The sequence below is a fragment of the Cervus canadensis genome, chromosome 6, assembly GCF_019320065.1.
Source record: "Cervus canadensis isolate Bull #8, Minnesota chromosome 6, ASM1932006v1, whole genome shotgun sequence".
NCBI lineage: Eukaryota > Metazoa > Chordata > Mammalia > Artiodactyla > Cervidae > Cervus > Cervus canadensis.
The window spans coordinates 38310611-38337425 of record NC_057391.1 but is presented as its reverse complement, the minus strand read 5'-3'; the positions used below and the strand labels follow the sequence as shown (position 1 = coordinate 38337425).

Sequence of the window (26815 nt, the reverse complement as noted above, 5' to 3'; positions counted from 1 at the left end):
TTCTGAGAGCACTAACAGAGGGAGCCTGGCTTAGCTCCAGTCTGAGCCAACCTTGGCTTTGGCGAGAAAGGACAACCCCCCAGGCCCCAGGCCCCAGCGATGTCCAGTTCCACTCTTGCAGTCATTCACAGCCTGGAGCTGTGCTAATACCATGGTGATCCTGAGATGGGCAAGCTGTGTCCCTGCCCTGGGGGACTGGGAGATGTGTGTGCGCATGTGCATGTGTGAGTGTGCAACATGTGCCTGATTTCCTGTGAATGTGCTGGGGTGGGCCTCGCAGAGAGGGCCAGAAACAAGCCATTACAAGTTCACACATAAAGGGCTACAGTGATTCCTTCTGCTCCTCCAGGTGTGGAACGAAGCCCCGAGGAGCTGGAGCAGGGCCAGGTTGACATCTACGGTCCCAAAACTCCCTACGCCACCAAGGAGCTGACATACACTGAGGCCGCCTTCAACAAGCTGGTGAAGCTCTCCGAGTATAACATCCTGAATAACAAGGACAAGCTCCTTCAGGCCTTGCGACTGGCGGTAGAGAGGAAACGCCAGAAGAGCCAGTGTCCCCCCTAAAGTCCCAGGGCACCTCACCGATCCTGTGTCTGCTTCTAGCATCAGAGGTGTAGAACCCACCAGGGCTGACCAGCCACACAGCCGGCTCTGCTCTCTAGCATGGCTGGCTTGGGCTTTCTATCAAAAAAATTAAAAAGGAAAGTTGAGAGAGACAGAGATAAAGGAAAATAATAAAGGGATGTATAGGGGCCTTATATCCACTGGAATTTTTTAAAACCTTCCCTGCAGGGACGGGGTTCCAAAAGCCACAGGCGCCCACATACACCTAAAGAATAGATAATAATAGCATGGCCTGACTTTATATAAGAGGCTGGTTCTCCAGTAATCTCGAACTCACAGCAGGAACTCAAAACCCTCCCCTCACTACTCCACTCTGCTTGGGGAATGCACCAGAGGACTTGAGAAGCATTCTGCGTTCTCTGGAAAAATTTTTTTTAAGTGAAGGCAATTGTATTGTGATATTCATAGACAATTGTATTTTGTGACTTATTTTTATGAAGCCTCATATTAATAGGAAGTGTAATGCTCGAAGATCTAGATGGAACACTAGAGACATTCTGGTCTGTTCAGCAACAAACACGAAAAACTGATGGGGTCTCAGCAGCCCCTCTGCAGCTGCTCAGAGCCCCAGGACTGAGGATGCACCCTGTGATCCGTACTGGGCAGCCTTGCTGAGCAGCCAGCTCCAGTGTTATGCCAGGCTGAGTCCATGTCTGTAGCTCAGGCCCCCGAACAAGGATCTGGGATACAGCTCAGCAAGGTCTGGGCAGGTACATCAGGCATCAGGTGAGTGTGGCCGCCACTCACTGACCAGCCTGCTCCCTGAGCATATCCCCATCCTCTTACCACCTCCTGTCTGGTTCCCAGATGGGATTATTTATTTCTGAATTGCATTCCTCTTGTTTATTATGTAAGCACCATGGCCAGTGCATCCCAGCTCCTGAAGAGACACTCTGAGATAACAAAACTGGAAAGGATCAATCCAGAAAGGACCAGGTTAACCCTGAGGAAGACACTCATCCGTGGAGTTGGTTTCCAGATGAGTCACTGGCAAAGCCCCGGGACACAGAAGCTCACAGTATCCAGGTCTCCAATCAGGCCAGGAACTTAAGTGAAGAAATGTGTAACCTGAGCCATTGAGAAGCCGGGGCCATGGGAGATGTGACCAGAAAGGCGTGTGGCCCCCATGAAGCCCAGCACATCTGGAAGACACGGCCACTATGCTCCCTGATCAGTCCTTTGGATGTTAGGAGATGCGTGGTGACAGGTGCCAAAAGTTTACCAGAATCGTCCTCTGATTTATATCCTTGCTACTCAAGGGGGTCCGATTAGAAATGCAGAGTCTCAGGCCACACCCCAGCCATACTGACTCAGAATCTACATTTTAGGAAGATTTTTCACCTCCTCTCCCCTGCCTCCAGGTGATACTTATGCATACTGAAGTCTGAGAGAAGTGAATTCAGCTGTACTCTCCCATAAGCCAGAAAGCATGAGTCCATCACCTCCCTTGAGCCCTTGATAAACTGGACCTGGTCCTGCTGACTTGGGACCTCAGCCTCGCCTCCACCAGAGCAGCCAGCTGCCTCCACTCCGCCGTCTTTTCTTTCCATCTGCCAAGACAGGTTCTCCTCAAATTATCAGAGTGAGCCAGAAAACCTGTGTTTATCAAAAGACCTGTGTGTTTATTGTAAGGTGAAGGCAGCCCTGCCTTGGATTCATCAAAATATGTAAAACAAGGTTTATAAAATCATTGTGTTATTTGAACCTGGAATAAACTGGCCTTGTGGGTGAATGCTGTCAACTCACTGGCTTTTCATTCATGATGCTGCAATCTATGCATAACTCCTGCCCTCATCCCTGCCTGGGCTTCCCGCATGTGCTGCCAGAGGCATGAGAAAGCCATGCGAGCCCTCCTACTTTCAGGGGTCCCTCCTTTCTTGTGGTGGGGTGCCCCTCTGTTGTTATGAAGCTGTGTCAGTGGCCAGCGGAGAACCAGCCCTTGCTGATATGTGCTGTTTGAAGCTCAGATGGTTTTCATGAAGCACTCATGGAGAGGAAAGAAGGGCAGCCAGCATCAGCCGAGCACCTACCTCATACACTACGGTCCACGAGCAGCCTCTGCTTCCTAGAAACTTAGATTTGGGTTCAGGAGAAAACATGAAAACATAGTTTACGCTTTTTTATGTTGTCAACAGATGTGAGAAGTTAAATAGTGACTTAGCTTCTGAAACAATGCTGGCGATGTCATAGAGCTGGAACTAAGGACCACACAAAGGATAAGGACCTGTGTCATCAGCTCCGAGAAGGGTGAGGGCCTAGGGTCCTGGGGAGGACAAGGAGGCTCTCTCCTAAGGTTCCCTGCTCTCCACCTAGAACACATTTTTTTAAATTTTATTTTATTTTTGGGTGCACTGGGTCTTCATTGCTGTGCTCGGCTTTTCTCTAGTTGTGGTGCGTGGGCTTCTCGCTGTGGGGGCTTCTCGTTGCAGCGCACGGGTTCTAGTCACATGGTCTCAGTAGCTGCAATTCGATTTAATAGAAAAATTAAATAAAACTCCTCTCTCCCCCAGTCTTCCCAAGAGCAGCCATTATTCCACACTGCCATGCAGCCCAGGCACCCTGCCCCACAGATGTTTTCTGCCCCTCTGTCCCCATGAAAACACTTCTCCCCAAGGTCACCAATGTCGTCAGATAACTGCCAGATACGCTGAGCCAAAAGGCACCGGCTCTTTACAGGCCTTATCTCACTCGATTGTTCTCCACATTTGGCCCTGCAGACCACTCCCTCCTTCCTGAAACCCTCCCTTCCCGAGACTTCCTTGCCAACAGCAGTTCAGTTCAGTTCCGCTTGCAAATATTTATTGCCTTCCCAACAACGTGCCAGTCACTGCTGTAGGCACTGGGGGACAATAAAAAGGATGAACAATTGACCCCGCACTTCAAGGAGCTTCCTTCTGGTCCCACGCAGGAGGCCTACACGGAAACACGGGCTTGCACTACGCAGAGGAAGTTCCATATGAGCTGTGTACACAAGGGGCACACATCAGGGACTGCCAACCCAGCCCTCGAGGAGAGGGGCCTAATGTGCTGGACACCTTCTGTCCTGGATTTATTCCCACTTTCAGATCCCTTCCCTGGCATCTCCTCCCCTCTCTCCTTTAAGTGCTGCTATTGAGGCTCTCTCCTCAGTTCTGCCCCCTTATCACTATACCCTCCTTAAAGCAATCTCATCCACACCCAGAATTTCTACTACTGCTTCTATTTTGAAAACTCTCAAACCTTTATTTCTAGCCAAAGTAACGTCCTGAGTTCTTGATTCATGTATTCAAATTCTGTATCAGTTAACATTGCTTTTGCTACATAATCTAAAAGATCTAAAGAGGCTTAAAGATCTAAAGATCTAAAAGATCTCTATTTCTAATCAGGAACCCAGGCTCCTTTCAGCTGTTGCTTCTGCCATCCTCAAGTTTTCCTTCTGGTCCAATATGGCTGTTGCATCTCTACCCGCATTCTAGGCAGCAGAAAGGATAAAGGATTTGGAGCATACATCATGTAGCATAATGTTTTCAGGTTTCATCCAGATTGTGGCAAGTGACAGGATTTCTTTCCTTTTTTTAAGGCTGAATAACATTTCATTGTATGTATATATACACATTTTGTTTAAATGTTTATCCATTCATCTATCAATCAACACTTAGGTTGCTTTAACCTCTTGACTATTGTGAGTGGAGCTGCTATGAATATGAATGTGCAAATATTTCCTAGAGACCCTACCTTCAATTCTTTTGGATATATACCCAGAAATAGGATTGGTAGATACTATGGTAGTTCTATCTTTATTGGAAGAACTGCCATACTGTTTTCCATAGCAATTGCATGGATTCACTTCTGTCATCTGCTTTTTTCCACTTAAAAATATATTCTGAGCATTTTCTCAGGTGATTAATACTCATCTCATATAACACGATTTTCAGAGGCTACATAGGAACCCATCATCTGCTTAACTAGTCTTTTCATGGGAGAACAACTAGTCACAGCTTTTCACTGTTACAATGATACACTGTTAGACATTCCTTAGATAGAGCTTTATATTCATTATTCCTTCAGGATAAAATTCCTGAGAAGTGTGAGCATTTCTAACAATTAGGAAAGGTATAATTGACATATCATAGACTGTGCATAATTAGAGTACACAGTTTGATGAGTTTCAGCAGAGGTGTACAACTGTGAACCATCACAACAGTCAAGGTAATGAGTAAACCCTTCACCCCAATAAGCCTTCTCATGCCCTTTGTATCCTTCCCTTTGCTCCTCCCCTGCTGGGTCATGTGGTAGGTGCATGCTTCACTTTTTAAGAAACTGCCAAACTATTTCCAAAGTGATTGTTACTAGCTTACATTCCACTGACAATGCATGAGAGTTCTAGTTGTTCCACATCCTTACCAACAACTGGTATGATTCAGACATTCTAATAGATATATAATGGTATCTTGGCGTGGTTTGTTTTTGGTTTTTTTTTAAGTCACTTTTTTTTTGGCCATGTCACATAGCTTGCAGGATCTTAGTTCTCCAACCAGAGACTGAACCCAGGCCATGGCAGTGAAAGCTCAAGTCCTAACCACTGGACTGCCGGGAACTCCCTGTTTTCTTAATATTAAGTTTTAAGAAGCCTTTATATGTTTTGGATACAAGTCCTTATCAGATATCTGAAAATATAGTCTCCTAGTCTGTGATTTCTTTTCATTTTGTTTACATATCTATCAAAGGTCAGGAGTTCTTAATTTTGATCATCTAATTTATCAATTTTTTTCTTTTATGGATCATTCTTTTAGTATCATCTAAGAAACCTTTTCCTACACAAGTTCACAAAGGTTTTCTGCTTTGTTTTGTTCTTTATATCTACATTTATAATCATTTTGAGATCACTTTTACATATGGTGGAAGGTATAGATCAAAGTTCATCTTTTCACATATGGATGTCCAACTAGCATTATTAGTTGAAAAGACTTTCCTTATCCATTGAATTGCATTTGCACTGTGTCAAAAGGCAATTAACCAGTATGTGTGGGTCTATTTTTAGACTCTATTTGTTCTTTTGATATATTAGTCTATCTTTATACCAATATCATGTTGCCTTGATTTCTGTATCTTTACAATGAGTTTTGAAATTAGGTAGTGTAAGTCTTCCAACTTTTTTCTTTTTTTTTCAAATTGTTCTGGCTATTTTAGATTCTTTGCATTGACATGTGAATTTAGAATCAACTTGTCAATTAACAAAAATAAAAACATGCTAGGATTGAACTGAATATGTTTATAAGTTTGAAGAAAATTGACATCTTAATATTGAGTCTTCTGATCCGCAAGCATATATACATACCCACAAGTATATATTTCCATTTATTTAGACCTTCTTTGTTTCTCTCAGAAATGCTCTGTAGCTATCCGTGTATAGACCTTGTATATTTTAATCAGATTTACCCCTAAGTATTTAAAATATTTAATACATTGCAAATTATATTGATTTTTTACTTCATTGTCCAATTATTCATTGCTAGTGTATAAAAATAGAGGTTTTTGTCCTATACCTAGCAATCCTGCTAAACTCATTAGTTCTACTAGCTTTTTTGGTGAAGTAAGTGTGTGAAAGTCTGTTGTATCCAACTGTTTGCAACCCCACGGACTATACAGTCCACGGAATTCTTCAGGCCAGAATACTGGAGTGGGTAGCCTTTCCCTTCTCCAGGGGATCTTCCCAACCCAGGGATCGAACCCAGGTCTCCTGCATTGCTGGGGGATTCTTTACTAGCTGAGCCACAAGGGAAGCCCCAGCTTTTTTGGTAGATTCCTTAGAATTTTCTACATAGATGGTCATATTTTCTGCAAATAAAGATGGTTTTACTTTTTCCTATCCCATCTAGATACTTTTCTTTTACTTGCCTTATTGTACTGACTAGAATCTTAGTAGGATGCTAAATGGGCTTCCCTGGTAGCTCAGCTGGTAAAGAATCTGCCCGAAATGCAGGAGACCTGGGTTCAACCCCTGGGTTGGGAAGATCCCCTGGAGGAGAGGGTCTGAGAATCCATTACAGTATTCTTGCCTGGAGAAGCCGCATGGACAGAGGAGCCTGGAGGGCTGCAGTCCATAGAGTCGCAGAGTGAGACAAGACAGAGCGGCTAAGCACAGGCACAGCACAGGATGTTAAACAGAAGTGGTAAAAGCAGACATCTTTGCCCTGGTTCTGATCTTAGAAGGAAAGCACACACAGTCATTTCATCTTAAGTTTGATGTTGAGAAGCAGAAGTCTTGAATGCATTTTCAAGATTTTTGGTAAGTATGGACTCCAGAAAAGTGCCAATTTATACCATCTCCAGCAGTGTATGAGAAGGTACCTTTTCCTACACCCTGGCTAACATTAGACATCATCTTAGAAAAAGAAAAGTCTGTAATTCTTAATGTTACCTGTTCATTTTAAATTTATTTGATTGTTAATGGAGATCAGCATCATTTAGTTTATTGGCCAACTATATTAGTTTTTTTAGTTGTCTATGTCCTTTGCTCATTGGTCTAATTGAGTATTTCCTTTCTTAATAATTTCATATAGATTTTTAAGGTTTTAATTCCTTAATTAAATATATATGTCTTTAATATTTTACCCTATTTGTCTTTTGACCTTTACTTTGGCTTATGGATTTTTTTTAATGTGGACTGTTTCAAAAGTCTTCATTGACTTTGTTACAATATTGCTTCTCTTGCACTGAAACCATTGAGACATTCTAAAACTGTAAGGTAGGACACCGAAAGTGATGGCTGATTATTTCTCCCTATCTCAGTTTAGATGCATCCTTCAGTTCGGTTCAGTTCAGTCGCTCAGTAGCATCTGACTCTTTGCAACCCTATGGACTGCAGCACGCCAGGCTTCCCTGTCCATCCAACTCCCCAAGCTTGCTCAAACTCACATCCTCTGAGTCGGTGATGCCATCCAACCATCTCATCCTCTGTCGTCCCCTTCTCCTCCTGCCTTCAATCTTTCCCAGCATCAGACTCTTTCCCAGTGAGTCAGTTCTTCGCATCAGGTGGACAAAGTATTGGAGTTTCAGCATCAGTCCTTCCAACGAATATTCAGGACTGATTTCCTTTAGGATTGACTGGTTTGATCTCCTTGCAGTCCAAGGGACTCTCTAGAGTCTTCTCCAATGATGTATTCTTATCATCTGAAAAAGACACTGTTACAGGCTAACAGTAACTCTTTTTATGTCAATATGTGGCAATGGAGGTTGTAATAATGAGGATAACTAAACCTTCAAATTTACAGAAAATCACATGAATTAAACTAAGGGCAAAAAGCCTTCACTCGATCCAGAAGTAAGTGGAGGCAGCCTGGAGAAACATTTACCCAAGTAGACTGAAGTCTACCATCCCAACTTCAAATTTGGTCAATTACGTCCTTGAGTCAGGGTTTCGTCACAGATAAAGTCAGAGTAATAATAAGCTGCCAGTAGGTAGAAAGAACCCGCCTGTTAACCTTTTTAACTTTTGTCCCCAGCATTGTAGGGCTGGCATGAAAAAAACATCCCAGGAGACTAAGCAGCCTCCAGTGGCGCGCGGGTGTGTGTTTCTTTGCCAGCTTGTGTGAGTGTGTTTCTTTGCCAGCTCAGATTTGCCCGGAAATCTACGCCACCTGGCTGAAGGTGGGGCGCGGGCTACCAACCACACCCCGCCCCTCGGTTCGCCGGTCTGCACTGGCAAGTTGGAGAAACACCCTCTTCTTCGCCCAGTCCTCCAGAAAGACTCCGTCATCAATAATTCATTAAGACGCTTGTCTCCATTGGCTGGCGCCTCCACTCGCGCCGGCAGCGGCCCAATGAGAAAGGACTTGAGAGAGCCCTTCTGAATAATGAACACACTCCCGTGACGTAGAGGCCGGAGACTGGCTGAGATGGCGCGAGGCGGGGCCAGCTCGGGCGGCGGCGAGGGCTGTTGGGGCTGCTCAGTGCCAACTGGGGAGGGTCGAGCCCGGAGTGGGGTCGGAGCTCCGGACCGGCACTGAGAGGGCGAACGCGGGGCACAGACGAGCGGGCCGGCGGCAGGATGTTCAGCTGGTTAGGGCGGCAGGCGGGCGGGCGCGGAGGCACGGGCGCGGACCCGGTGCAGACGGTGACGGGTGGCCTGCGCTCGCTCTACCAGCGCAAGGTGCTGCCGCTGGAGGAGGCGTATCGCTTCCACGAGTTCCACTCGCCAGCGCTGGAGGACGCCGACTTTGAGAACAAGCCCATGATCCTGCTGGTGGGCCAGTACAGCACCGGCAAGACCACCTTCATCAGGTAACCCTCCCCGCCCCTCCGCCCTCCTGCCTGCCCACCTGTCCCCGTCACCTAGGTGGAGGCGGTCCTCCTCCCCACGTGCGCGCCTGTTGTCACCAGCCTCCCGCCGGCTTCCTGCAGCGCCCCCTTCTCCTTCGAGGAATCCCCTCTCTGCCGCTTTCTCCAGCGTCGGCGCGGCCTCAGGTTCCCCGTCCGAGCGCGGTGCCCGGGTGTCTGAAGCCCCGCCCCGGGACCGGCCGCCGAAGTGAGGGCAGGCTCTCCCTACGCGGCCGAGAGGGTCCTCAGAACGGCCCCCCGCCCCTTCTCTGCGTACTACGAGCCCTCCTTCCTTGCGTTTGGAAAGGCACTCCTCTGGCTGGCTTTATCTTGTCACCCTAGCCTGGGAGCCCCGGGATGGGAGGAAAAGCAAGGCTATAATAAGCACCTTCTTGACGAGCGAGTGAGACCAAGGGCTGGAAATGGGGACAAAAGTGTGGGGTATCAGAATGGATTATTGAGTCAAGTTGGAAAGTTAAGCCCTAGCACAGTGCCCGGCGTATAACTACTTACTGAAAGAATGGCAACAGTAGACGGTATTGCCCACGCCCCCTCCCATTGCGGCCCTGCATCCCGCCCCCAACACTGGGTTCAGGGGGACGGGGCAGAGAGGCCGCCTTCATTCAGCTCGTGCACAGCCTCTCTTTATCCTGCCATAGGAAGTTAGCTGTGTGTAGCCGCCGAACCAGCCAGCGCCCAGTGGAGCTCAGGGGGAGTGTCATATTACTACTGGTTAGTTTCCATTTCTTAGGTGGGTCATTCCCTTCTCCGTCACCCTTGACAACTGAAAATATTTGTCATGCTTGCCTTGTCTCCAAAAGCAAACAATTACTGTGGATGCCTTGACATTCAAATCATATAGGTCCCTCGGAAGTGGTTTTTAATGGGAAATAATTTGCATTGTAACAGATTGCTTTTTGAAGAGGCTATTTTACTTTTAAAGCAGCTGGCATATTAAGACTCTCTGTGGTTAGGAGACTTGTTTTCCTGGCTTAAACTGTGTGTCCATTGAAACAAAGTGATCATTTTAGGTTTTGGGCCAGGGTTTTGGAAATCCTTAGTTTCTTCATCATTGATGATCAACAGGTGTTCAGAAAACTGCTTCTATATTTGGATACATGCCATTTCTATTAAGTAGTGGCCTCTTTTTCTGGGTTCCAGTGACCTAAATAGTTCCTACAAATAGAGTAGTTGTCACTACAGAAAATATGTTCAATCCAAACCTGCAGGTACATGATGAATTAATTCAGCAAAGCTGATACACTATATTGAAATACAGTTCTCAAAAGTTGAATGTAAAGGAAGATGGAAGAAAATAATTTTAAATTGCTTTATTTGGTGCTTATTAGTAAGCTGAAAATAGTATTAAATATGTCACTTAAGACACTCAAAATGAACCTAGAAATATCACTTAAACTGTACCTTGAAAGATGTTATAAAATACACTTCAGGGCTCAGTAATACTAACCAATTTAAGTATATAGGGCTGTGAAGCATTATGTAGCACAAGAGTAGGAGGTAGACCTTTTGAAATATACAGATGAAGGATAAGAAGGTAAGCATTGTTATAATTAAAATAGTCTCAGCATTGGTGATGGCCTGTTCAGAGCACCCTGGGTAGTTCCTCCCATCTGTCCTTGCCATGAGAGCTTTATTATGTGCTTAGGGACCTCTGTTAATACTGTGTCAGCCTGGATATGATTTGGTCCTCTCTCTGCTCCCACAGCCTGGATAATAAGCAAACCTAAGGAAGGAGAACAAACCCACGGAAACATGTATCCATCTTTTTTTCAGCTTACTGTTTTTCTGTTTCATCATTTGGGGGAACTTTGTGGAATAGCTCAGCATAGTTTGAAGAAGGATTTGGTAACTCCATCCAAGGACTTCCCAGGTGGCTCAGTGATAAAGAATTCACCTGCCAAGCAGAAGACGTGGGTTCAATCCCTGGGTCACTCCAGTATTCTTAACTGGGAAATCCCATGGGACAGAGGAGCTGGGTAGGTTATAGTCCATAGGGTTGCAGAGTCAGACACGACTTAGCGACTAAACAATGACTCCATCCAAATGAACCACTTCTCAGGAGGCTCTGGAGCCCCCACGTGCAACACCACAGTGAGAGAGGAGTCATCCTATCAGGAAGTCACTTGCTCTTGAGACCTTCCCTGGCCTAAGTGACTTGATTGTTAGGCACCAGACACAAAAGTGGACCTGTGAGGGCGGAAGAAACTCAGGGTATACCAGAAGGTTGGTGAGGCACCAGAGACCTGAGTTTGATTTCAGAGTGAGGCTAGGAGGAAAAGATTCAGCTTCTGGAAGGAAAGACCCAAGCGAAAGGGCAGCTGCCCTCTAGAGTCCTACACTGGTACTGGGGGCCGGAAGTGTTGACCCAGGTGCTGACCATCCTGGAACCTGCCTGCATCTGTGGCTGGCTGTTCTCTGAGGCTGGTCAGTGCCTGGGTGTTTTGTTTCTAGCCAGTAAGCATTGGAAGCTTATAATTGGCTATAGGATGCACCTGTCTGCATAGTCAGAGATTCTTATCCACCTGGCTTCCTGCACATCCCCAGAGGTCACTGGTTACACAGAGCCTACACTAATATGGAGGGAAACTTCTCTCCTTGTGAAGTCACTCAGCAAAGCCTTTGATATACATTCCACCTGTGATGAAACCTTACTCTTCCTTTTGTCCCATAACTGGGAAGAATTAAGAGCCCCATTGAAACACGGTGAGCCAGGACTTTCACCAGGAGTGAGGCATTTTAAGTGTGTGCTGTGTTCTAATTAAAAGGTCTCCTAGGGGCTTCCCTAGTGGTCCAGTGGTTAAGACTGTGCACTTCCACTACAGGGGGTCGGGTTCGATCTCTGGTCAGGGAACTAAGATCCTGCTTGCCATGCAGACGGGCCAAAAAAAAAAAAAAAACTCCTAAATAGAGTGGATGGAGAGTCTGAGTGTCAAGAAGCTCTGCTTGCTATGGAAGATGACCATGAGGGGCCCAAGTGCAAGGAAGAGGAGAGATAGGAGAGTTTTAATAGACTTTCCTCACATGGGTCACAAAGCTGGCCCAGAACTTCAGGAGATGTTTGTCAAAGTCCTTTTGGGATGGAAGCAAAACAGTCTGTTGTCTCATTGACAGTTTTATTTCTCAGAAGACTGAGGATGCAATGGGAGGAACTGGTGGTGCTCTGCCTCTGGGCAGCAAGAAAGAATTGGCCAAAGGAGAAGAAGAGATGGGCATGGGAAAAGTGGCCAAGTCATGGTAGACTGTTTAACAGCCAATGAAGGCTGAATATTGGGCTCAGCCAGACTTGTGTCCAAAACCTGATGAAAACAGATTTCAGAGATTCCCCCAGAAAATCCCTGGGCCCAGATGCTTTGAGGGAAGACATTTCCCGTGAGAGAATGTGAGGTTCACCAAAAATCAATTCAAGCCACACAATTGCAACTTCTGATTTTTAAGAGCTCCACTTTCTCTCTCCTTCCTACACTCTTGTCCTGTTCTCTCAAAAAAAATTATTCTAATGAGGAAAAAAGAAGGAAGTCACTATAGGTTTTTAAAGGGTAGAGAATAAGGCAATAAGGCAAGAAAAAGGGATAGAAGGCATGTAGATTGGAAAGAAGTAAAAACATCTCTATTCACAGAGAACATGATCTTGTATATAGAAAAAATCCTAAGGATTAGGAAAAGCCTTCAAGAACTCTTAAAACAAGTTCACTAAGCTGTCAGGATACATGATTAATATACAAAATCAGTTATATTTCTATTCACTATCAATGAACAATCTGAAAATGAAATTAAGAAAACAATTCCATTTATAATAGCACCTTAAAAAATAAAATACTTTAGGAATAAATTTAACAAAAGTAATGCAAAACTGTAAAACTTTGTTGAAAGAAATTAAAAAAAAAACTTTAAAAAAGGAAAGACATTCCATGTTCATGGGTTGAATGACAGTGTATTTTTTACTTATTTATTTATTGGCTGTGCTGGGTCTTTGATATTGTTCAAGGGCTTTCTCTAGTTATGGTTCGAGGGATTTTCACTGCAGTGGCCTCTCGTCTGGAAGCATGGACTCTAGAGCTCATGAGCTTCAGTATTTGTGGTGTATGGGCTTAGTTGCCCCACAGCATGTGGAATATTCCCACACCAGAAATCAAACCTGTGTCCCCTGCATTGGCAGGCAGATTCTTAACCACTGGACCACTAGAGGAGCTCCGTCAATATTTTTAGAATGGCAGTAATACTCCAAGTGGTCTTTAGAGTCACTGTAATCCCTAGCAAAATCCCAACTGCCTTCTTTGTAGAAACTGACAAGCTGATCCTAAAAATTCATGTGGAATTGTAAGGGGTCCAGAATAGCCAAAACAATCTTGGGGGAAAAAACAACAATATTCAATTTCTCATACTTCTGATTTCAAAACTCGCCACAAAGCTACAGGAAACAGGACAGTGTGATACTAGTGTGACAATAAGGAGAGACATATAAGTCAATTGAATAGAATTGAGAATTCAGAAATAAGCCAATACATGTTTGATAAATTTGTTTTTACAAGGTTCTAAGACAATTCAGTGGGGGGAAATATACTTTTCAACAAATGATAGTGGGACAATTGGATATCCACATTGCAAGAAGAATAGAAAGTGACTTCTAATGGGTACAGGGTTTCCTTTTTGGGTGATAAAAATGTTCTGAAATTAGATAGAGGTATTTAGTTGTACAACTTTGTGAGGATTCTAAAAACCACAGAATTGTGCCCTTTAAAAGGGTGAGTTTTATGGTATATGAATTATATCTCAATAAAAATATGAAACAATTCAGTCTTTCAGTATTAAGCATCCTATGATTTAATTTCCATAAATTCTACAATTAGTGCCCATCAAGTAATTTCTGCATCTGTGTGCAATAATTTAAAATGAAAATGGATGCCAGAAAGAAAACAAAAAACAAAAAGTGGAAATAAGCTAAAAGAAAACCAAGGACAAAAGGAACCAAGTAGACCTGAGAAAAAGCAGTGTACAAATAGCTACCATGCAATTCCTATTTGTTTTTTTCTTTGTATATCCTTGTCAGTGTATAAACGTTCATTCTTCATAATGCTCAGTTTAGTAAAATCACGGTGTGATGTTTTCCTATAAAATACTTGATAAAGCAGTTATGTTTTAAACCTTTAAATATTAAATATAGCATTAATAGGGAAAGGGGGGGCAGGGGTTCCATGGACAAGGATGAAAACAAGGTTGGTGGATAGCACAAAGCATTAAGAAGCTGAAGTTAGGGGGCTGAGACAATATGCCCCCTCAGACAATAAAAAAAAAAAAAAAATGCCTCAGACAGTAAAAAAAAAGCCTTTTTAGGTATGATCAGAACAAGAAAAAAGAATCAGGAAGCGATAGGCTCAAGCCTGGGACTCTTGTTGGAACGTCAACAAAAAGCAGAACTACTCAGCTATTATTTTGCTTCCTCCTTTTCTCTCAAAGAAAGTGCTGCAGAGATGGTAGAAGGGAGCCCAGGCGTGTTTGAGAGAGACTCAAACCAGACAACGAGGAGCTCTCTAGGGCCTGCCACAGGCAAGACCCAGGAAATACCCAGATGGATAGATGGATGGGAGGTCCTTGTAGGAAGAGCTTGCAGTTGTGCTCGAAGAAAACTGTGTTCTGTGATTTGTAAGAAATAATGAAGAATATGAAAAGTATCAGAAAGTTGGAAGCAGGCAAATGTTCCGGTTTTCTAAAAAGGGAAGAAATAGATCTTAAGGACAAAGCTCTACTCTGTTCCTTTGATAAGCTCTAGACTCAGCTATTAAAGAGAAGTGAAGATACTCAGTAGAAGGCAGGCTGGTTCACCCATTAAAAAAGAAAAATTCCTTTAGGGAAGTACTGGGGGCCCAGTTGGGTGGTTCTTACCCTCATTCAAGTGCTAGATCCCAAAAATCATAGTCTTTTGTGCCAGATACCATGCCTTTTGCAGTTCATTCTGAAATACTGAAATATTTAATTTTCACTGTGTAGACTGCATTTACCGTATACAGTGTAAGCTCATACCTACACAGCCTAGAGTTCCTTTCCTCAGATAGTATTGATATCAGGGGTGGGCCCAGCTATCGCAGACTGTGGGAAAGAATCGAGCCCTCGGGGCTCTGGGTGACAAGAGCTGCCACACAAAGCACAGGGTGGGCTGGGACCCTTCACGCGGGTTTGGAGATTGGAAGAGGCATCTGGGGATACAACCTGGAAGCCAAACCCTGCGGAAAGAGCAAAAATTCACAGCCCCAAGGAGATAGGGAAGTGAAAGTGAGAAAGTATCCATGGTGAGGCCCAAGTTTGGTTAACCAGGTGGGTGATGGAGCTGTCCACTGAGGCAAGGAAGAATAGGGGCATACTTATAAGTTTAGGTTTAAGCCTGTGCGTAAGTGGACACCCAGGTATAGAGTCCAAGAGGGGTCAGACATGTGGGTCAGGAATGAGAGGAAGAGGACCTTGGGGAGGTGCTGGGGAAAATATCACCACAGAGGTGGAGGTGATGCTAGGGAAAGATGGTGGTTCAGAGCCATCTTGGGACTCTCTTGGTTGCAAGTGACAGCAACTCAACTTAAAAAGCCTTAAGTAAAAAGATACACTTTTTCTCTTGAAATTAATTGGACCTGAGAGTGCTGGCTTCAGACCCAGCCTGGGACCCCATGGTCCCAGGACTTGGTCTCTCAGCTCTGCTGTCTTCTCACATTGGCTTCCTTCTCAGGCACTTACTCATGGGGCAGGCAGACCCTCTCCAATTCCAGACTCACGTTCTGCCAACTCAGCAACCCCAGTGCAGTGGGAAAGAAGAGAACCCCTCCCCCCATAGTTTGAGCGACAAGTCTCAAGTTTGAGTTTCATTGGCTCGAGTTTCATTGGCTCGACTTTGGCCATCTGCCCATCCTTGAGCCAGTCCCTCAAGCTGGGGGGAATGAGTATCCGTGTCTGGAGTGGGGTGATCAGCCCCCACACCACATGGCTTGATGGTGGGGAGAGGTGACTCCTCAGAATACAATTATTGAAAAGGGGAAATGGATGCTAGACAGGTGAAACAGCAGGTGGTCCCCACAAAAGCCAGGGAAAGAGAGGGAGTGGTCAGCAGCGTCAGCTGCCTTGAGGAAACAGAACCAGTGGATTAGAGATCAGAAGCCAGGGTGACCTTGACAAGAGTCAGTAAGTGGTGCTGATGGAAGCCAGGTGACAGTGGGTTGAAGAATGAGTGGGAGGTGAAGCATCAAATATAGAAAACTCTCAGCAGCTGGGCACTGAAGGCAAGGAACCATGCCCTGGTCACAGGCATTCTGGAGGTTTGGTTGATGATCATGATCCTGCCGAGTTAGAAGTTGATAGAAGGGGTGTGTGGAGGGGGAGCAGCTGGTGGTTCAGAAGCCCAGGCGGAGGCAGGACTTGGAGCAAGGGTTCTGAGGGATGGGGGTGGTGCAGGACAGGTTGAGTGTGGCGTTGGCGGCAGCAGTCCCTGCTTGGGCGATGCTGTCTGTTGGCCTCTTGTCCACTGATTACATTATCTACCTGACAAAGGGCAGCAGTCCCAAGGATTAGAAGTGCCATCTAGACGCTTACTTCTAAAGGACATTCAAAACACATTTCAAAACCTTGGAGAATTCTGAACTAGAAAGCTGTGGGTCCTGAATCTGTCTGGGGGTCAGAATCCCCAGAAGACCTTCTGAAACAGATTCCAGGGGCTCACCCCAGACCTTGTGAAGTGGAACCTCTGTGGGTCAGACTGAAAAATCTGTTTTTATTATTATAAACTACCTCTCATGATGATTTTTAGGCAGCCTCTCCCAAGAAATGTTTGGGAACTATTGCTGGATGAATGTTCAGTTGGTGAAATCTATGACACTGGAACCATCAAGGCTGAAGAGAGGCTCACTCTGGTGGACCTTCCATGGCATGTGGTCCAAACTCTGTCTGATCACATTTTTAACAAATGACATAGATGAAGACATAGAAGTCATGATTATAAAACTGGGGATTATGCAATAAATGCAATTTAATAAACAGCCTTTTTCACTTAGGATGATATAATGAACTGTTTCTTGTGTTAGTAAGTCATCTTCAAAAACAGCTAATGTCTGCATCATATTCTGTTGTACAGCTTGAAACATTGTTTTTAATTTTTTCCCATTTTTTAAATTGAAGCAGAATTTGTTTACAGTGTTGTGTTAATTTCTGCTGTAGAGCAAAGTTATAACGCACACATTCTTTTTATACTCCTTTCCATTATGGTTTATCATAGGATACTGAATATAGTTCTCTGTGCTATACAGTAGGACCTTGTTGTTTATCCATTTCGTATGTAATAGCTTACATCTGCTAACCCCAACCTCCCACTCCATTCTTTCTCCAACCCCTTCCCCCTTGGCAACCACAAGTCTCTTCTCTATGTCTGTGAGTCTGTTTCTGTTTTGTACATAGATTCATTTGTGTTGTATTATAGATTCCACTTATGATATCATATGGTATTTTTCTTTCCTTGACTTAGCATGATCATCTCTAATTGCATTCATGTTGCTGCAAATGGCATGATTTCATTTTTATGGCTGAGTAGTATTCCATTCTATATACGTACCACATCCTCTCCTCCATTCACCTGCCGATGGACATTTAGGTTGTTAACGTATCTTGGCTATTACGAATAGTGCTGCTATGAGCATAGGGGTGTGTGTATCTTTTTGAATTATAGTTTTGTCCAGGTATATGCCCAGGAGTAGAATTGCTGGATCATACAATTATATTTTTAGCTTTCTGAGGAACCTTCATACTGTTTTCCAAAGTGGCTGAACTTCAGTTTCAGTTCAGTTTAGTTGCTCAGTCATGTCTGACTCTTTGCAACCCCATGAACAGCAGCACGCCAGGCCTCCCTGTCCATCACCAACTCCCAGAGTTTACCCACACTCATGTGCATTGAGTTGGTGATGCCATCCAACCATCTCATTCTCTGTCGTCCCCTTCTCCTCCTGCCTTCAATCTTTCCCAGCATCAGGGTCTTTTCTAATGAGTCAGTCCTTAGCATCAGGTGGCCAAAGTATTGGAGTTTCAGCTTCAACATCAGTCCTTCCAGTGAACACTCAGGACTGATTTCCTTTAAGATCGACTGGTTGGATCTCCTTGCAGTCCAAACGACTCTTAAGAGTCTTCTCAAAAGCATCAAATCTTCGACCCTCAGCTTTCTTTATAGTCCAACTCTCATATCTATACATGACTACTGGAAAAACCATAGCCTTGACTAGATGAGCCTTTGTTGGCAAAAGTAATGTCTCTGCTTTTTAATATGCTGTCTAGGTTGGTCATAACTTTCCTTCCAAGGAATAAGCGTCTTTTAATTTCATGGGTGCAATCACCATCTGCAGTGATTCTGGAGCCCCCCAAAAATAAAGTCAGCTGCTGTTTCCTCATCTATTTGCCATGAAGTGATGGGGCCGGATGCCATGATCTTAGTTTTCTGAATGTTGAGCTTTAAACCAACTTTTTCACTCTCGTCTTTCACTTTCATCAAGAGGCTGTTTAGTTCTTCTTCACTTTCTGCCATAAGGGTGGTGTCATCTGCATATCTGAAATTATTGATATTTCTCCCTGCAATCTTGATACAGGCTTGTGCTTCATCCAGCCCAGCGTTTCTCATGATGTACTCAGCATATAAGTTAAATAAGCAGGGTGACAATATACAGCCTTGACATGCTCCTTTTCCTATTTGGAAACAGCCTGTTGTTCCATGTCCGGTTCTAACTGTTGCTTCCTGACCTGCATACAGATTTCTCAAGAGGCAGGTCAGGTGGTCTGGTATTCCCATCTCTTTCAGGATTTTCCACAGTTTATTATGGTCCACACAGTCAAATGCTTTGGCATAGTCAATAAAGCAGAAGTAGATGTTTTTCTGGAACTCCCTTGCTTTTTTGATGATCCAGCAGATGTTGGCAATTTGATCTCTGGTTCCTCTGCCTTTTCTAAAACCAGCTTGAACATCTGGAAGTTCACGGTTTATGTATTGCTGAAACCGGGTTTGGAGAATTTTGAGCATTACTTTACTAGGGTGTGAGATGAGTGCAATTGTGCAGTAGTTTGAGCATTCTTTGGGATTGCCTTTCTTTGGGATTGGAATGAAAACTGACCTTTTCCAGTCCTGTAGCCACTGCTGAGTTTTCCAAATTTGCTGGCATATTGAGTGCAGCACTTTCACAGCATCATCTTTTAGGATTTGAAATAGCTCAACTGGAATTCCATCACATCCACTAGCTTTGTTTAGTGATGCTTTCTAAGGCCCACTTGACTTCACATTCCAGGATGTCTGGCTCTAGGTGAGTGATCACACCATCATGATTATCTGGGTTGTGAAGATCTTTTTTGTACAGTTCTGTGTATTCTTGCCACTTCTTCTTAATATCTTCTGCTTCTGTTAGGTCCATACCATTTCTGTCCTTTATTGAGCTCATCTTTGCATGAAATGTTCCCTTGGTATCTCTAATTTTCTTGAGGAGATCTCTAGTCTTTCCCATTCTATTGTTTTCCTCTATTTCTTTGCACTGATCACTGAGGAAGGCTTTCTTATCTCTCCTTGCTATTCTTTGGAACTCTACATTCAAATAGGTATATCTTTCCTTTTCTCCTTTGCTTTTTGCTTCTCTTCTTTTCACAGCTATCCCACTAATAGTATTTGTATTCCCTCCAGCATTTATTTGTAGACAGCTTTTATTTTTAATGATGGACATTTTGACTGGTGTGAGTTGGTACCTCATTGTGGTTTTAATTTCCTTTTCTCTAATAGTGATGTTGAGCATATTTTCATATGCCCACTGGCCATTTGCTTGTTTTCTTAGGAGAAATGTCTATTTTTTGATTGGGTTGGGTATTCTGTTGTTGTTGAGTTGTATGAGCTATTTGTATATTTTGGAGATTAAGCCCTTGTCAGTCACATTATTTGCAAATATTTCTTCCCATTCCATACATTGTCTTTCCATATTTTTTTTTTGTTCATTTGGTTGTTTTTGTTTTTTATAGTTTCCTTTGGCTATGCAAATCTTGTAAGTTTGTTTAGGTCCCACTTGTTTATTTTTGTTTTTATTTCTATTGCCTAAGAAAACATTGGTCTGAATTATGTCAGAGACTGTTTTGCCTATACTCATTTCTAGGAGTTTTATGATATCATGTCTGATGTTTAGATCTTTAAGCCATTTTGAGTTTTTTCTAGGAGTTTTATGATATCATGTCTGATGTTTAGATCTTTAAGCCATTTTGAGTTTATTTTTGTGCACGTTGTAAATCAGCTTCATTGATTTACATGCATTTGTCCACCTTTCCCAGCACCACTTCCTGAAAAGACTGTCAAAAATTAATTGACTATAGGTGTGTGGGTTTATTTGTGTGCTCTCTGTTCTGTCCCATGATCCGTGTGGCTGTTTTTGTACCAAACCAGTGTTTTGATTACTGTAGCTTTGTAGTATTGTCTGAAATATGGGAGAGTTCCCTCAGGATTGCGTTGGCAATTCTGGGTCTTTTATGGTGCCATGGGGGGCTTCCCAGGTGACTCAGTGGTAAAGAATCTGCCTGCCACGCAGGAGACACAGATTCAATCCCTGGGTCAGGAACATCCCCTGAAGAAAGAAATGGCAACCCACTCTAGTATTCTTGCCTGGGAAATCCCGTGGGCAGGGGAGCCTGGTGGGCTCCGTGGGGTCACAAAAGAGTCGGACACAACTTTGCAACCAAACAACAACAAATAAATTTGGGGATTATTTGTTCTAGTTCTATGAAAAATCTCATGAGTAATTTGATATGGATTGTATTAAACCTGTAGATTGCTTTGGGTAATATGGCCATTTTAGCAATGCTAATTCTTCCAAGAGCATGATACTATCTTTCCATTTCTTTGAATCCTTTTTAATTTCTTGTATTAATGTTTTATAGTTCTCAACATATAATTCTTTACCTGTTTAGTCAGGTTTATTCCTAGGTGCGTATATGTGTGTGTGTGTGTGTGTGTGTGTGTATGCATACTTCCTTTCTGATATTTCATTGTTAGTGTAAAGAAATGCAGTCAGTTTCTGAATGCTAATCTTTTATCCTGCTACTTTGCTGAATTCATTTATTAGAGCAGTAGTTTTTGTGTGGAGTCCTTAGGACTTTCTATATATAATATCATGTCATCTGCATATAGTGACAATTTTACCTCTTCTCTTCCAATTTGGATGTGTTTTATTTCTTTTTCTTGTCTGATTGCTGTGGCTGGGACTGCCAATTCTATGTTGAACAGACATGAAAGTGGGCATTCTTGCCTTGTTCCAGATTTTATTGGAAAGGTTCTTAGCTTGTTATCATTGAATATCATATTGGTTGTAAGTTTATCAAAAATGGGTTTTATTATGTTGAGGTGTAGCCCCTCTTTACCCACTTTGGTGAGAGTTTTTATCATAAATTGATGTTGAATTTGCAAAAAACAATTTGTCAAATGCTTTTTCTGCATATATTGAGATGATCATGTGGTTTTTGACTTTTGTTAATGTGATGTATTACATTGATTGATTTGTGTATGTTGAACCATTCTTGTGAACTTGGGATGAATCCTACTTGGTTATGGTGTATGACCATTTTTTATGTGTTGTTGATTCAGTTTGCTAGTATTTTGTTGAGAATTTTTACATCTATGTTCATCAAAGACCTTGGCCTGTAATTTTCTTTTTTGGTGGTATCCTTGTCTGGTTTTACTATCAGAGTGTTATGGCTTCATAGAATGTCTTTGTGAGTGTTCTCTAGTCTTCAGTCTTTGGAAGAGCTTGAGAAGAATCAGTATAAGTTCTTCTTTGTTTATTTGGTAGAACTCGCTTGTGAAGCTATGTGGTCTTGGACTTTTGTAGCGAGTTTATTTTAGAATCTATTTGGTCTATTTAAATTATCTGTTTCTTCTTGATTGGGTTTTGGTGGGCTGTATGTTTCTATGAAGTTGTCCATTCTAGGTTATCGAATTTGTTGGCGTATAATTGTTCATAGTATTCTCTTATGTTTTTTGTATTTATGTGGTATTGGTTGAGATTTCTCCTTTTTCGTTTCTTATATTATTTGGGTTCTCTCTCTCTTCTTCTTGGTAAGTCTGGCCAGAGACTTGTCAATTTTGTTTACCCTTTTTGATTTATTGATTTTTTTGTTCTTTTTTTAATTTCTATTTTATTTTTTCCTCCCCATTGTTTATTATTTCCTCCTTCTGCTGACTTTAGGTTTTGTTCTTTGTTTCTTTTAAAGTGTTAAGTTGTTTATTTGAGATTTTTCTTGTTTTTTGAAGAAAGCCTATATTGCTATGAACTTTTCTCTAAGAACTGCTTTTGCAGCGTCCCATTGATTTTGTATAGCTGTGTTTTGTCATTTGTCTCAAGGTATTTTTTAATTTCCTTTTTGATTTCTTTGTTGACACCTTGTTTTCTTAGTAGCATGTTGTTTAGTCTCCATGTAATTGCTTTTTTCTCATTTTCCTGCAGTTGATTTCTAGTTCATATTGTTGTGATCAGAGAAGATGCTTGAAATCATTTCTGTACTCTTAAATTATTTGTGGTTAGTTCTGTGCCTTAGTATGTGGTCAGTCCTAAAGAATGTTCCATGTACTCTTGAAAAGAATGTGTATTGTGTTTTAGGGGAGATATAATGTCCTAAAAATATGTTTAGTCTAACTTCTACTGTATCACTTAGAATCTCTTTGCTTTATTGATTTTCTGTCTAGAAGTTCTGTCCATTGATGTGAGTGGAGTGTTAAAGTCTACTATTATTGTATTCTTATCAATTTCTCCCTTTGTGTCTGTTACTATTTGTTTTATATATTTGGGTGCTCCTATATTAGGTGCATATATGTTAATAAGTGTAAAATCCTCTTCTTGTATTAATCTTTTTATTGTTATATAGTCTTTCTTTATCTTTCTTTATAGTCTTTGCTTTAAAGTGTATTTTGTCTGATATTAGTATTGTAACTCCTGCTTTCTTGTCATTTCTGTTTGCATGAAATTTCTTTTTCCATCCTGTCACTTTAAATCTGTGTGTGTCCTTTGTCCTAAGGTGGGTCTCTTGTAGGCAGCGTTTGTAGGCCCTTGTTTTTTATTTAGTCTACCATTCCATGTCTTTTGATTGGAACATTCAGTTCATTGGCGTTAAAGGTAATTTTTGATGCATATGTATTTATTCTCATTCTTTTTTCTTTTTTTTTTATTAGTTGGAGGCTAATTACTTAACAACATTTCAGCGGGTTTTGTCATACATTGATATGAATCAGCCATAGAGTTACACTATTCTCCTTTTTAAACCTTGTTTTCCAGTTGATTTTTTGTTTCTTCTTTGTTCCTTTTTTTTTTCTTTTTGTGGTTTGATTTCCTTTTATGCTTCTGTTCTCTTTAGTTTTTGTGAATCTATCTTATATTTTTGATTTGTGGTTGTCCTGTTTTTCAAGTATATTAACCCTTTCCTATATCTGCTTGCTTTAGATTGATAGTCATATAGGCTCAAACACGTTCTAAAAAGAAAATCTGTTTTCTCTTTCCCTGCTCCCCCACATTTTATGATGTTGATCCCCTTTTTTACATCTTCATGTTTATCTTTTTGCTATTACTTGTGTTTATCATTGCTTCTACAAATAGTTTTTTTTTTTCTCTTTTTGATCTGAATACTGGCTAATTTAAGTGATTTACTTTCCAATTGTAATTTCCCCCTTCCTATATCTTTTTGCTTCTTTGCTGGTTAGAGAAGACCTTCCAATATTTCTTTCAGGACAGGTTTAATATTGCTGTATTCTTTTAGTTTTTGCTTGTCTGGGAGATTCTTTATTTCTCCTCCTATTCTAAATTATAATCTTTCTGGGTAGAGTAGTCTAGGTTGCAGATTTTTCCCTTTCAAGACTTTGAATATATTTTTCCACTTTCTGGCCTGCAGTGTTTCTGTAGAGAAATCGGCTGATAGCCTTATGGGGGTTCCCTTGTAATTAACTTTTCTTTCTCTCTTGCTACCTTTAGAATTCTCTATCTTTAATTTTTGCCATTGTTAATATAATATGTTTTAGTGTAGGTCTGTTTGGGTTTGTCTTGTTTGGGACCTCTGTGCTTTCTGTGTCTGGACATCTGTTTCCTTCTTTAGGTTTGGGAAGTTTTCAGCCATGATTTCTTCAAATACATTTGCAATCCCCCTTTCTCTTTCTTCTCCTTCTGAATTCCTATCATGTGCAGACTAGCCTCCTTTATGTTATCCCATAGGTCTCTTATAGTGCTTTCAGTTTTTTTTCATCTGGCTTTCTGTCTGCTGTTTTGATTGAGTAATTTCTGTTATTCTATCTTCCAGATCACTTATTTGGTCTTCTGCATTATTCATTCTGCTGCTCAGTGCCTTTAGCTCAGCTTTTGTCTCAGAAAATTAATTATCTAATTTTTCTTGTCATCTCCTTGTAGTTTCTAGGTCCTTTTTACAGCAATCGTCATTTCTTAATTCCTTAAGAAATTTGAAGATAGCTCTTCTTAATTCCTTAAGTATTTTCATTATTTCTTTTTTGAACCCAGTGTCTGCTAGACTGAAGAAGTCTGTTTTATTGTGTGTTCCTACAGGGGAATTCTCCTGATCTTTAAAAACTTATTGACCAGAGACATACTAATATGTGTTTTGTTACCCGAACATTATTGACCAGAGATGTTTCAGTGTTTACATAACAAATCACTGGTCACAGGCATTAGTTTCTGGAGAAATCCTCTGGTCAGTAATGTATTAACTGGGAGTGGTTCCTCTGCTTCTTCAGTGTGCTTATATTTCTCTTACTCCATGAGTTTAGGAGAAACAGTTATTTTCTGTAGTCTTGGAGGGCTATTTATATGAGGGAGCATCCCTGCATAACTTGTGTGGGTTTAATATATTTTTGGTGTGAGGACTGTTTTTGGTTTGGGTGCTTGCCTTCCCTTTCCTTGGCATGTGTTGGCTGTTATCCCCTTGACAGGGAGTGTAGATGCAGATGTGGGCCCTCCTCATGGAAGCATGTTTGATTCCAGTAGACTTCCTTTCCCTTTTTTCTCCTTTCCTTCCTTTCCCTTTCTTCCACCCTCCTTCCAGAGCAGCATGGAAGGTGGAGAGGAATAGTTCCAGATTATGGCATAGACTAGATATCAGTGTGCTTTCAGCACATCCCAACCCCAAGGAATTTAAATTCCACTCATAGCTGGGAAAATAGAGTTGTAAAAGGCTTTACCTAGCAAATTCCAGATTCTTGGTCCAACAGGCCATTCCGGTTTCTTGCTCCACTCTCTTAGTAGGTAGATTAGTTACAAGGGTGATGTCATCTGAACAAGCAGTCTTGGTAATAATATGTCAATGCTTTAGTTAAGGGAAAGACAGAAATGAAATGAAAACTTAGGTTTCACACTTAAGGAAGACATAGAGTTTTAAAATGGAAGTGAAGTCTGGCCTGACTTAGTTTTTCAGTAACTCAAAGAAGATTAAATATTTAAAGTTATCTTGTAATAACCTTTCATGAAGTATTAAGGGCCATAAAAAAAAAAAGCTGGGCGCTGAAGAATTTATGGTTTTGAACTGTGGTGTTGGAGAAGATTCTTGAGAGTCCCTTGGACTGCAAGGAGATCAAACCAGTCCACCCTAAAGGAAATCAGTCCTGGATATTTGTTGAAAGTGCTGAAGCTGAAGCTCCAATACTTTGGCCACCTGATGTGAAGAACTGACTCACTGGAAAAAACCCTGATGCTGGGAAAGATTGAAGGCAGAAGGAGAAAGGGATGACAGAGGATGAGATGGTTGGATGGCATCACCAACTCGATGGACACGAGTTTGGGCAAGCTCTTGGAGTCGGTGATGGACAGGGAAGCCTGGCGTGCTGCAGTCAATGGGGTCGCAAAGAGTCAGACACAACTGAGTGACTGAACTGAGCTTAATGAAGTATAATATGTAAAAATACTAAGTCACTATGCTGTACACGTGAAACTGATATAATGTTGTAAATCAGCTATACGTCAATAAAAATAAATAAATAGGCTAAAATTGTTTTGGGGAAAGACCCTAATGTTGGGAAAGATTGAGGGCAGGAGAAGAAGGGGGCAACAGAGGATGAGATAGTTGGATGGCATCATTGATACAATGGACCTGAATTTGAGCAGACTCCTGGAGATCGTGAAGGACTGAGAAGTCTGACATACTATAGTCCATGAGGCCGCAAAGAGTTGGATATGACTTAGAAACTGAACAACAACAGCAAAATTTTTAAGTGGATATTTGCCCAGAGATATTTATCTCAGCTTTATTTATTTGAAGTATAGTTAAGTTACAATGTAGTGTTACTTTCTACTGTACAGCAGTGATTCCCATATATATTTATATGTGTATGTGTACATGTTCAGTTGCATCTGACTCTCTGTGACCCCATGGTCTGCAGCCCTCCAGGCTTCTCTGTCCAGGGAAATTTCCAGGCAAGAATACTGAAGTGAGTTGCCATTTCCTTCTCTAGGGGATCTTTTCAACCAGAGGATCAAACCTGCATCTCCTGCATTGGCAGGAGGATTCTTGACCACTGAGCCACCTGGGAAGACCTTATGTATGTGTGTGTGTGTGTGTGTGCACACGCATGCACACGCATATGTGCACACGCAAATTCTTTTTAAGATTCTTTTCCATTATATGTTTTTATACGCCACTGACTATAGTTATCTGTGGTGTACCATAGCACCTGTTGTTTATGTATTTATATATAGCAATATGTATCTGTTAATCCCAAGCTCCTGATTTACCCTCCCCCCTACCCTTTCCTTTTGGTAACTGTAAATTTGTTTTCTATCAACATTATTTATAATAGCAAGAAATAAGAAGTTGTTTCAATACACAACTCTAAGGAAGTGGCAAACTAAAT

General features: G+C 42.0%; 2 protein-coding genes across 3 annotated transcripts in view; both read left to right on the top strand.

The window, feature by feature from the left end:
- PLA2G4E (phospholipase A2 group IVE) overlaps positions 1-2368 on the top strand; it is a 77835-nt gene extending 75467 nt beyond the window's left edge. For both annotated transcript variants that reach the window (XM_043471563.1, XM_043471564.1), the window contains one exon: positions 350-2368. In XM_043471563.1, the coding sequence (XP_043327498.1) occupies positions 350-567 (218 nt within the window). In that variant the 3' untranslated portion in view covers positions 568-2368. The remainder of the gene's footprint in view (positions 1-349) is intronic.
- A 6152-nt stretch (positions 2369-8520) lies between these two features.
- Positions 8521-26815, top strand: part of EHD4 (EH domain containing 4) — an 84695-nt gene continuing 66400 nt past the window's right edge. Inside the window, exon 1 of the mRNA XM_043471557.1 lies at positions 8521-8889. Within this exon, the coding sequence (XP_043327492.1) occupies positions 8657-8889 (233 nt within the window). The 5' untranslated portion in view covers positions 8521-8656. The remainder of the gene's footprint in view (positions 8890-26815) is intronic.